General features: G+C 40.6%; 2 protein-coding genes across 2 annotated transcripts in view; both read left to right on the top strand.

Moving 5' to 3' along the window:
* Positions 1-12,918, top strand: part of LOC311037051 (H-2 class II histocompatibility antigen, A-S alpha chain-like) — a 256,812-nt gene that overhangs the window by 145,568 nt on the left and 98,326 nt on the right. The window lies entirely within an intron of this gene.
* Positions 1-12,918, top strand: part of LOC311037037 (phosphomannomutase 2-like) — a 52,722-nt gene that overhangs the window by 39,122 nt on the left and 682 nt on the right. The window contains exons 6-7 of the mRNA XM_084046092.1: positions 7,680-7,755; positions 10,050-10,165. Coding sequence (XP_083902218.1) covers positions 7,680-7,755; positions 10,050-10,165 — 192 coding nt within the window. The remainder of the gene's footprint in view (positions 1-7,679; positions 7,756-10,049; positions 10,166-12,918) is intronic.

The raw sequence follows: 12,918 nt of genomic DNA, 5'->3' as shown, positions 1-12,918 counted from the left end.
TGTGCAAGCCGCCACCTTAACATATTTGGGCCAAGACTGATAATCAATATGACATCATCTCCATGACGGCAGAGATCAACATGAAAGCAACGCCGTTATTAACACATTGGGTGCCTGGATTTTTTCATAACAACTTACCGTGGGTGCCAGCATTCTCCCCATTGACTGCGCTTTGCTGTTTAAAGCTCTAGACTCCACGACGAGCAAATCCACGCAAAAAAAAGCATCCATTCATGTAGCGCCATGACCCTGGCTACATCCTGGAACGATAACATTTCACTCGTGAGTTACAACGGGGGGGGGGGGATCGCGCATCGCGCATGACCGGTTCTCCCCACCGGAAACAGATTCGGAGATATATGGGGAGCCGGTTTCTGGTTTCCGGTGATCTATCCTATCCTTCTCAGGATCACAATGGGTACTCCCGGAGCTGCTCTAGCCCCTCCCGTGCGGAAAAAAATCGAAAAAAACAAAAAGACTCCAAAACCGTTTAAATGCAGTTTTGGCACGCGGTTTTGGGTAACTTTTTGCACCTTTTGCAAAACCGTATATATACGGCTTTGGCATCCCATGTGTTAAAATCTTTTTTTTCTTCTGTATATTTACTGTTTAACTCATTCAATCCGGTAACGCATAATACAAATGTCTTCTAAATCCAGTTTTCTGAAAAATGTATGTAGCTTTATCAGTGGTTTCTCAAACTTTTTCATGTCAAGGACCCCCAAAATGATATGTATTTGGCCGCGGACCCCCATCTGAAAACATTTTGTTCGAGGGACCCCCAGAAGAAACAAATAAAAATAATAATACTAACGGTCTAACCTGTAAAGGAAGAACTAAGTGAGACACATACTCGTCCATGTCAATACACAACTGGCTGAACATGTGAAACCAGCCAATCACAGTACTGGAGTTTATATCCTGAATGTCCATTTTGATAAAGTCCTTTGCAGATATCTCTCTCTCTATATTTATCGCGATGCATTGTGAGCTTGTAGATCTGCTATTTTCAAATGGCTGAAATGTTGTATATAGGGCTGAAGTGCTTAAAGGGCAAGACCACTTTGGTAGAGGTTTGGGTTGTGTAGTTACCTTGCCATGATGTAACTCCAAAGGTGGGCAAGAAATAAAAAATAATTGCTCGATTTATTAGAAATTGATAATTCAAAATATGCTCCTCATTGACTTACATTGTACGGTAAAACAGCTCTCAAAGTCACTCTTTTAGCACAAAAACGAACGCAAACAAAGTTGATTCAGACAATATAGAACATCACCAAACCCAGTACTGTTTTTTTTTTTAATAAAAATGTCAACTTCATGTTGATTTTGCCATTTTTAATAAGTAGAAAACCCGGACTGGATCGGCGGATCCGGATCCAGATCTTCAAATAGTAAAATCAACAGGAAGTTCACATTTTTATTAAAAAAACAAACAGTACTGGGTTTGGTGATGCTCTATATTGTCTGAATCAGCTATGTTTGGGTTCATTTATGTGCTAAAAGAGTGACTTTGAGGGCTGTTTTACCGTACAATGTAAGTCAATGAGGAGCATATTTTGAATTATCAATTTCTAATCAATGGAGCGATTATTTTTGATTTCTTGCCCACCTTTGGAGTTACATCATGGCAAGGTAACTACACAACCCAAACCTCTACCAAAGTGGTCTTACCCTTTAATGTATGTTTTGTAATAATAATCAAAATTAGTAAAAAAAAAAAAAAGGAACTAGTAACTAAAGTCTTCAAATAATTGTAGTGGAGTAAGAGTATAATATGTGCCTCTGAGATGTAGTGGAATAGAAGTAAAAGCATTGGAAATACTCAAGTAGAGTACAAATACCTCAAAATTGAAAAAGTACAGTACCTGAGTATGCTTACTTAGTTACTTTCCCTCTCTCTCTGTCTGTCTGTCTCTCTCTCTCTCTCTCTCTCTCTATCTATCTATCTATCTATCTATCTATCTATCTATCTATCTATCTATCTATCTATCTATCTATCTATCTATCTATCTATCTATCTATCTATCTATCTATCTATCTATCTATCTATCTATCTATCTATCTATCTATCTATCTCTCTCTCTCTCTCTGATCTCAATGGATCCCAATGATGAGGCGGCCCTTCTCCTCTGCATGGCTAGTAGTCCGGCCGTTTCGGGCAAAAATCGTGCACTTTACGATACAAGCATGAAATTTGGCACACAGTTAGGGCATGCCATAAGGAACATTTTTGGCTATAGGGCCATCGCAGATTTGTCCTGTGGTAACCATGGCAGCCATTTTCCAAAATGGCCTCCGCTTGCTGTCATTTTACCAATAACTAATCCTACATTTTCAAGGATGAGGAATACTGTGGTACTATTTACAACATGCTACTACCTAACTACATATATCTGGCAGTCAGTTAATTAAATAATATAGTAAACCCATCAAAATATGTAATGATGTAGTACAGTACATGTTTTCAAACTGACACGTGAGAGTCAGAAGTCAAGCGCCGTACAAAAAGTTCCTCTCAGTGGGATTGTGGTCGGTGCGGCGCGCGGCACACATTAGTTAAAAGGTGTCACTTAAACTTAGTCAGGCCCAATTGGTTCCGCAGGACAGCGAACAGAATGAATGTAACTGCTCTTACCCAGGCTGAACCCCCTTAACCCATTAAGACTGGGAACGCATCTGTGTCATTTTTAGATATCTTTGGGCTATTTTTGAAAAATCATGAAAATGTTTGCAAATATTTTTTTTGAACAAACATTTTTAGCTCATGTTACAACTTCTGGGAGGGTCCCTGGAAAAAAATATTTTTAGATGGGGGTCCACGGCCAAATACATATCATTTTGGGGGTCCTTGACATGAAAAAGTGAAAAGAGAACCACTGATATATAAAGCACTATATTCTGATAGTAATCACTGCTATAGTGTTTATTCAGTAACAGGAATCTCCCCGTCTCTCCAGCTCTTAAATAAACAGAAAATATATGTTCAGGTAGGTGAAAAAAAAAAACAGCCAATCAGGAGAGAGGACCCATTTATCAGCTTCATTTTTATAGGGTTTCCATTTCCAATTGTGTCTGCTCATTTATTTGTGTCATCACTTCCAAATCCACTTGTTTAATCTGTATCCTGTCTGAGTACTCTATCCTGATTGGATAAAATTGGTATTCCAACCTGAAAATGTTCTGTTTACTAAGGGACAAACCGAAATGTATCTAGGGGTACTCCTGGAGGAAATGTATGTTCCCTGATATAGAATGCCATGACCCTCCCTCTGAATGAAAACGAGTAATAAGTGATTTAAAAAAAAGAATTAACCCTCGCCTAAACAATAACAATGACATTTACCTCAGTAAAATTATGCCTATTATTCCTAACCTTAACCTCAGTAAAAGTACAGTTTTATCTGCGCCATACTATAGGCTGTAGGCTAATAGCAAACACAAATAGGCCTAAGTGAATGAAATAATTGTACAATATAAATAAAAACAAAATTATGTTCCTAAAATATTGAGGTTTCAAGCCAGGATGCCGTGCATTTAATAATGACATCAAAGTGCATGAGTGAGCATTACTTTCTGTTGATAAACATTTCCAGTGCAATGTACACAATGAAAACCCTATCTAATTCAAAGTATTTTATAATTTAGCTAGCTGCCACTTACCATAGGACTCGTATGTATGTGCAAATTACCTGATAGAGTAGGCGAGCTCTACGACAAATTAAATTCCACCAACGTTCAAAACATGTTTCTGGTTGGCTGACAGACTGACACATTATCAGCATCGTTAGTTCTGATTGGTTCAATTCACACGTGTTTTCTGGAAAGAAAAAAGAAAACAAACTAGAGGGGAAATTAATACCGGCAACTTTTGTTGAAGAATGCAATTTAAAAAATAAATGACGTACAATGCAACAAAACAATTCCTCAGATGTTTAAGAGAAAAGAGAGAGCTGGAGAAGCTGATCCAGTGTGGATGCGCAGGTGTATCTTCAGGTTACCTAATACACTGAAACTCTTGTTGCACTCTTTACAGAGGAAAGGCTTTTCTCCGGTGTGGACACGCAGATGTGTGTTCAGTTCACATAACTGGCTGAAAGTCTTGTTGCACTGTTTACAGTGGTAGGGTTTTTCTCCAGTGTGGTTATGTAGGTGTGTCTTCAGGTTAGCTGCGCGACTGAAAGTCTTGTCGCACTCTTTACAGAGGAAAGGCTTTTCTCCAGTGTGGATGTGTAGGTGTGTCTTCAGTTCAGCTCCCCGACGGAAAGTCTCGTTGCACTGTTTGCAGTGGTATGGCTTTTCTCCAGTGTGGACAACGAGGTGTGACTTCAGGTCACCTGCCTGACGGAAAGTCTTGTTGCACTCTTTACAGATGAAAGGCCTTTCTCCAGTGTGGACACTCAGGTGTGACTTCAGGTGAGCTAACAGACTGAAGCTCTTGTTGCACTGTTTACAGTGGTGTGGCTTTTCTCCACTGTGGACATTCTGGTGTGACTTCAGGTTACCTAAGTGACTGAAACTCTTGTCGCAGAGTTGACAGTGGTATGGCTTTTCTCCAGTATGAACACGCTGGTGTATCTTCAGGTGAGATAACAGACTGAAACTCTTGTCACACATTGACAGACGTGAGATGTCGTTCTTGTGCGAGTCCTCTGACGGGCCTTTACGCCTGGTTGAGTGACCGTCTTGGTAAACTGTGGATGACCGTAGGATGTCGGCGTGTCAGCGTGTCCATGTTCATGGCCGGTGACACAGCTGGGGATGATCTGCTGATCGTCTGCTGAGGGGATCTGTCCAGTCGTCATTTTGTAGTAGATGTCGTGGCTCCTCTTCAATGTGTTTACAGAGATATATCAAGGCAGATGTACACTTAGAACAACATAACTGAGTAAGGAAATATTTGGACTCGCACCTTCCAGGAGTAGCGGTGTATCGTCAAAGCTGCTCCTTTTGGACTGGGATGAAGACTGAAGTTGCAGGTTCTGAAGGAGCTTTCAAATGTGTCTTTATACTCTCTCTATGTTCTATGGTCTCTATCGCTCTATCTCTGGAAGTCTGCAGTAGCTCGACACTTTATTCAGGCCGAGCAGAGCTCTGCTCTTACCTCACTCACAACACAAACCGTAGCCATGCATGCCTTGCCGACACCCATGTGTGCAAGCCGCCACCTTTCCATATTTGGGCAAGACTGATAATCAATATGACATCATCTCCATGATGGCAGAGATCAACAGGAAAGAAACGTCGTTATTAAACTCTTTTTTTTCTGTGTATTTACCGTTTAACTCATTCAATCCGGAAACGCATAATACAAATGTCTTCTAAATCCAGTTTTCTGAAAAATGTACGTAGCTATATCGGTGGTTCTCAAACGTTTTCATGTCAAGGACCCCCAAAATGATATGTATTTGGCCGCGGACCCCCATCTGAAAACATTTTGTTCGAGGGACCCCCAGAAGAAATTAATAATAATAATAATAATAATGATACATTTCATTTGTAACGCACTTTATATTTGAAACAAATCTCAAAGTGCTACAGGTTAAAAACAAAAAAAGAAAGAAGAAAACAACAATAATAATAAAACAGTGAAATGAATAAACTTCAAATCAAGTCAGCAAAACACAGTAGAAGTTTAAAAAATCACACCCTGTGTGAAGGTAGCGGCGCCTTTGATACATTTTGTCATCGATATGTGTTTATAATGTGTTTATAGCCATGTGTCACGTGATGCTTGACCAATCACTTTGTTGACTGGTCTGACCAATCAGAAGGTTGACGGGTCTGACGAATCAGAACGTTGACGGGTCTGACCAATCAGAACGTTGACGGTGAACACGGACAAAGTCAGGTATAGAGCAGGATCTGTTAATAATACTAACGGTCTATCCTGTAAAGGAAGAACTAAGTGAGACACATACTCGTCCATGTCAATACACAACTGGCTGAACGTGTGAAACCAGCCAATCACAGTACTGGAGTTTATATCATGAATGTCCATTTTGATGAAGTCCTTAGCAGATATCTCTCTCTCTAAAAAAAATATCTCTAAAAATATTTTGAAAATAGCCGAGGATTCCCACACCCCGTGAATCCCGGTGTTAAACCCTAGTGAGGACTTGCTTCCATTGTGTATTCACTTCATCAACAGAGCATAGAGTTTGGCACTGAATGAGTTAAGCTATTAAAACATAGCAGCTTGTAGATCTGCTATTTTTGGAAAAATCGTGAAAATGTTTGCAAATCTTCGAATATAATATCATTTTTTAACCCAAATATTTGCTTTTGGGGGTCCCTGAAACAAAATATTTTGAGATGGGGATCCGCGGCCAAATGCATATAATTCTGGGGTCCTTGTCATGAAAAAAGTTTGAGAACCACTGATATTATAGCAACATAAGTTTAAAAAAAAAACTGTTACAGTAGAAGACATTTGTAGAATCCCCAGAAGCAAGAGTTAAAATGTTTGCTTTAAAAATATACATATTCAAAGATTTGCACAAATGATTTTTCAAGAATAGCAGATCTACAAGCTCTTGGGGCGGCACTCAGTGCCGCCTTAAGAGCTTGTATATCTGCTATTTTTTTAGATAGCCAAATAAATCTAAAATGACACCGATGCTTTCCCGGTCTTAATGGGTTAATACATGCCATCAACTAATACAAATAGCTATATTTACAGAGGAGAAAAAGGAAAATCGGCGATCACTTGTAGTTTCCTGACAGATGCTTTTTTTCAGGCCAGTTTTGAAAGAAGCCAGTGGGGGGTCCTTTCTTTTGGCCAGCGAGAAGACTTGTCTAGGTCCACTCGCAAATACGCTCTATGCACAGCAGCCATATTATCACTTCCTTCACAGGTGTTACCAGTGATACTAATGAAGGCTCTGTTCCATTTAGTGTAGCACAGTGGTTCTCAGATTTTTTGAATTTCAGATTTCCACAACCCCCATAACTCTCAGAGTTACACACCCGTGAAGGGCCATTTGGGAGTGTTTCCAGTGGGTACATACACACAATTCCGTTCGCGACCGTACAGACGGCCGGAAGTCCCATCCACTCCCATGTTTAAAAAAAACGGAAAGACGGACGTTTCGTAGCGACCCGTTTTACGCCAGCAAACGGAGATGTGTGTATGTACCCAGTGAGCCAACATGCACAATATCAGCACCCTGACTCCGTCTGACCAGAATGGAACAGAGCCTTCATTAGTATCATTGGTAACACCTGTGAATGTCTTACAATATGGCTGCTGTGCATAGAGCCTATTGCAGACGGGTGCTCTTTTGTGGTGGTTTTGAAGGGAGGGTAGGGAGTCACACTTTCTGATGGCTGGTGGGTAGGGCATTCCACATTGTGGTGGCATAACAGTTGAATGCATTCATCCCAATGTTTGTGCCAAATCTTGGGCGAATGAGATCAGTGGTGTTGTGCCCATGCGCCTACTCAGTTGTGAGCTTTTAGATGTGCTTTTGCATCTATATGTATGTGTGTGTGTGTGTATATATACAGTATGTATGAAAATTATCCTCCATAACCGGCTTAACCTTTCTCTGACATCACAAAAGGGCTGTTGACAAAATAATGTACTTAACTGAAAGTGTCAAACCATAGCTTCAAACTAAAGTCATCATTGTGGAGGATTTTGACCAGTTGTTTTTTTGTTTAAATATCTCTATCAGAAAGAAGGCATCAGAGAGAAGTTTGTGTCGGTCTTAAGAGAGGAGTTCAAGGGAAAAGGACTGTCCTTCTCTATCGGTGAGTCCCATCATTCACTGTCCAAATCCAAATGGCTATTCTCTCAAGTTTTCCTCATGACATACAGTGCCTTGCAAAAGTATTCACCCCCTTGGCTGTTTACCTTTTTTGTTACATTACAACCTGTAATTTAAATGTTTTTTTAATCAGAATTTTATTTGATGAATCTGCAGGAAATAGTCTTAGTTTTGAAATGAAATGAGAAATATATATATAAAAAAAGGATTAAAAAAAAAAAAGAACTGATAATTGGCATGTGCATATGTATTCACCCCCTTTGTTATGAAGCTCCTAAAAAGTTCTGGTTCAACCAATTACCTTCAGAAGTCACATAATTAGTGAAATGAGTCAGGGTTGGGTTATAAAAAAAATATCCAAATCTTTGATGATCCCCAGGAGCACCATCAAATCCATCATAATCAAATGAATAGAACATGGCACCACAACAAACCTGCCAAGAGAGGGCCGCCCACCAAAACTAACGGACCGGGCAAGGAGGGCATTAATCAGAGAGGCAGCACAGAGACCAAAGGTAAACCTGGATGAGCTGCAGAGTTCCACAGCAGAGACTGGAGTATCTGTCCATAGGACCACAATTAGCCGTACACTCCATAGAGCTGGGCTTTATGGAAGAGTGGCCAGAAGAAAGCCATTACTTTCAGCTAAAAATAAGAAGGCATGTTTTGAGTTTGCAAAAAGGCATGTCGGAGGCTCCCAAAATGTATGGAGGAAGGTGCTCTGGTCAGATGAGACTAAAATTGAACTTTTTGGCCATCATGGAAAACGTTATGTCTGGCGCACACTCAACACATCCCATCACCCCAAGAACACCATGCCCACAGTGAAACATGGTGGCCAAAAAGTTCAATTTTGGTCTCATCTGACCAGAGCACCTTCCTCTCTGATTAATGCCCTCCTTGCCCGGTCCGTGAGTTTTGGTGGGCGGCCCTCTCTTGGCAGGTTTGTTGTGGTGCCATGTTCTTTTCATTTGATGATGGATTTGATGGTGCTCCTGGGGATCATCAAAGATTTGGATATTTTTTTTATAACCCAACCCTGACTCATTTCACTAATTATGTGACTTCTGAAGGTAATTGGTTGAACCAGAACTTTTTAGGGGCTTCATAACAAAGGGGGTGAATACATATGCACATGCCAATTATCAGTTCTTTATTTTTAAAAATCCTTTTTTTATATATATATTTCTCATTTCGTTTAAAAACTAAGACTATTTCGTGCAGATTCATGAAATAAAATTCTGATTAAAAAAACATTTAAATTACAGGTTGTAATGTAACAAAATAGGTAAACAGCCAAGGGGGGTGAATACTTTTGCAAGGCACTGTATACTGTCTCTCAGGGGGAAAGAATGTATCATTTGTACCGTAATATGACATAAATGTAAGGTGCTATAACGTAGCAATGTAATAATAGGCTCTATTCACAGCAGCCATATTATGAAGACATTCACAGGTGTTACCAATGATACTAATGAAGGCTCTGTTCCATTTAGTGTAGCACAGTGGTTTCCACGACCCCCATAACTCTGAGAGTGTACACCTGTAAGGGGCCATTTTGAAGCCCATGAGGGTCCCTGGACCCCAACTGTAGACCCACTGGTGTTTCCAGTGGGCCAACATGCACAATATCAGCACCCTGACTCTGTTTGACCCGAATGGAACAGAGCCTTCATTAGTATCATTGGTAACACCTGTGAATGTCTTCATAATATGGCTGCTGTGAATAGAGTCTATTCAGGGGCGCTTGTGGATGATGACACGGTTGGGGGTGACTTGAGCCATAAAATGTGTGAATTCCACCTGCTCTATCTACACCAGTGGCTTTCAACCTTTTTTCACGCCAAGGACCCCTAAATTGATACACATTTGTTTTATGAAAATAAGATATGAAAATGTTTTGTGCCAGGGACCCCCCAGAAGCAAATATTTTAGTTAAACATGTTCGCTTTAAAAAAAATACATATATATTCAAAGATATGCACACATTTTCAAGCTTTTTCAAAAATAGCAGATCTACAAGCTCATAGCGCGGCACTCGGTGCCGCGCTATGAGCTTGTAGATCTGCTATTTTTGAATCGCCAAAGCTAAGTCGTTAAAATGATTGTGACGCTATGTCAACTGATTTCGCTGGTACCCCCCCTAAGGACCACTGGTTGAGAACCACTGCTCTACACCTTGGTGACAGGGGAATGCGATGAACCATTGCTGCTAGTCGATAGATCGGTACGTGACCCTGTGTTTCTCTCATTGTGTGTCTTTTATGCGTCTGTCAGGAGGTCAGATTAGTTTCGACGTGTTCCCAGACGGCTGGGATAAGAGGTACTGTCTGGGGATCGTGGAGAAGGACAACTACTCCACCATGCACTTCTTTGGAGACAAGACCAAACCGGTGAGTAATGTCAATCCATTAACACATTGAGTGCCATAAACGGTCCGGACCGTTTTTGAGAATCCATGCGTCATGGGCCATAGACGGTCCGGACCGTTTTTGGCCCATTTTTTTTTTATACGTGGGGCCCACGTGGGGCGCTCTAACGAAACTTTGGGATCATCCAAGGAGTCTCTGAGAAGGAGAAGCCGAATGTGGATCCATGTCAAAAAATCCTTCCGGTCGGCCGCTCCAATATTAACCCCTTGACTTAAAGCTTAATATCTCCATTTCTTTTTAACGTGGTGGAAGTGAGCCGTTTTCGATCGGCGATCACTCTGCAATGGAGTTAGAAATATAAATGTTCCAGGCGTTAGTCGGGACCCTCCGCCGTCTCGCACTGTCGCACACACGCTGTGTTTACATGCACTTCCGCGTCGGGGCTTCTACAGCACGAAACATATCAACGTAAGTGGATGGAAGATATGCAGGCACTGAACGTACCTTATTTTAATAAACCTCTGGCACACAATGTGTTAAGACATTATGTCATTTTAGATTTCTTTGGCTATTCGAAAATAGCAGATATACAAGTTCAGTGTGGCACAGAGAGCTATGAGCTTGTAGATCTTCTAATTTTTGGAAACCTGTACTCACCTGGCTCTGAGAGCAGCTTGAGCCCAATCATTACTCTGGCAGTGTTGTTGGTGCTATAGTTAACCCATTTTTGGGCGGGAACCTCTATTTGTAACTATACCTTTCAAGACGGGAACCCATTTTGGGGTCCCTGTTGCTATGTACAGTATATAGCAACATTTTGTACGTTTTGAATACATATTTGAAGTTTTTCATAAAACTTAGGTCAGGATTTAGAAGGCGTTTTTAGAATCGGCCTCAGGTCTAAATGGGCTAAAGAAGACACGCTTGCTTCATTTTAGACCCACCTTGCTATCAAAGAACGCAAGGGAGCTACATTTGACACACTACTCACGGTTTTGGACAAGGTGTGCCCACATGACGTTTTCCTTCACCAGTGTCCATTACTGAGAGTGTTTCCTTCACCAGTGTCCATTACTGAGAGTGTACAAACTTTGTACACTCAGAGTTAAATTAACATTGATTTTACAATATAAATTGGGGTCCCAGAGATAGAGATGACATTAAATGGCTGTCCGTATAGCCTAATGCATATCAAACTGGGGGTCCTTGAAATTAAAATGGTTGAGAATCAATCGAAGAGCCGTAAAAATCTTCTCTTATGGGGGTCCCTGGCTCAAATGGAGGTCCGCGGGCTAATAAGTGTCAATTTGGGGGTCCTTGACATGAAAAGGTTTGAGAACCACTGTCTTAAGGGCACTAATTACACTGCCACTGACAACATGCAGTGTTGAACGCCTATTTTCCAGTGTCCAAAGAGTCAAAAGTACACTCGGAAGTACAATGACAACCTCTCGCCTGAATAGTCTGTGTCTCCTAGCGTTTGAGAGAGATTTAACTGAAGGTCTGAACTACGATTCCGTTATAGATATTTTCAGAGATAGATATTTTCAGAGAGGGGGGGGGCTGCCCTAAATGTAATTCCTGGGGACTAAGAACAACATTACATGTTTAAGACAGTAGTGCTGACAGATTCTGCTATTAGCACATTCTGTCTTCTTGACAGATTAGGCTTTACAATGAACGGTTGACATTTAGAATTTTTATTGTGCTTTGTTTCTACACGGATAGGCTGTCGTCGACATGTCACATGTCGTAAGAGTCACTTCATTAAAACTCAACACTTTTGGTCAACTGATGTTAAACTGTTGTTTATGTGTGGGGTGACATTGCCCTCTGCTGGCAACATTGGTGTACTGCTGCCATTTTGTTACTATTACTGATGCTTCTGCAATGTCTGCGGAGCTGAAGGACACTAATGTTTACCCTTATGCACCTGTACACACCTGTACACGAGAGGAAATGTTGCGTTTTAATGTGGTGATATGTAAGTGAAGACAGTGTGTGGTGCGACTCCTTTTAGTAACATTGGCTGTTCCACTCCTCTCCAGTAAAAGCAGGTGTGCAAAGAAAATGTAATCTTCGTACTATAATTAAGGGCTTCGCGATCAACTTAGCTTATATACTTGACTGAGATGGACTGTTCGTGTGTTGAATTGACCGTGGGAAATGTGTTTGTTTCTCCTTCACTTCCATTGTTGATCTTAGAAACCAGTGTTCAATTGAATACTGTTGAAATGACCTTCAGCTAAGACAGACCATTAAGTGTTGAACCCATCTCTCATTTTTGTATTTCTTTGGCTATTCAAAAATAGCAGATATACAAGCTCATAGCGTGCCGCGCTATGAGCTTGTAGATCTGCTATTTGTTTTAAATCTGAACATTTGTGTAAATCTTTGAATATATATATATATATTTTTAAAGGGAACATTTGTAACTCAAATCTTTGCTTCTGGGTGATTCTACAAATGTCTTCTAAATCCTAACAGGTTTTTTTTCTCTTTTAAACATATGTTGCTATAATATCAGTGGTTCTCAAACCTTTTTCATGTCAAGGACCACCAAAATGATATGTATTAAGCAGCGGACCCTCATCTCAAAATATTTAGTTCCAGGGACCCCCAGAGGCAAAGATTTGAGTTAAAAAATATATATATACAGTATATTCAAAGATTTGCACACATTTTGAAGATTATTCTAAAATAGCAGATCTACAAGCTCGTAGTGGAGCATTCGGTGCCGTGCTACGAGCTTGTAGATCTGCTATTTTGGAATA

This window comes from Gymnoscopelus microlampas (assembly GCF_963454915.1).
Source record: "Gymnoscopelus microlampas genome assembly, chromosome: 2".
Lineage (NCBI taxonomy): Eukaryota > Metazoa > Chordata > Actinopteri > Myctophiformes > Myctophidae > Gymnoscopelus > Gymnoscopelus microlampas.
This window is presented reverse-complemented; position numbering and strand designations above follow the sequence as displayed.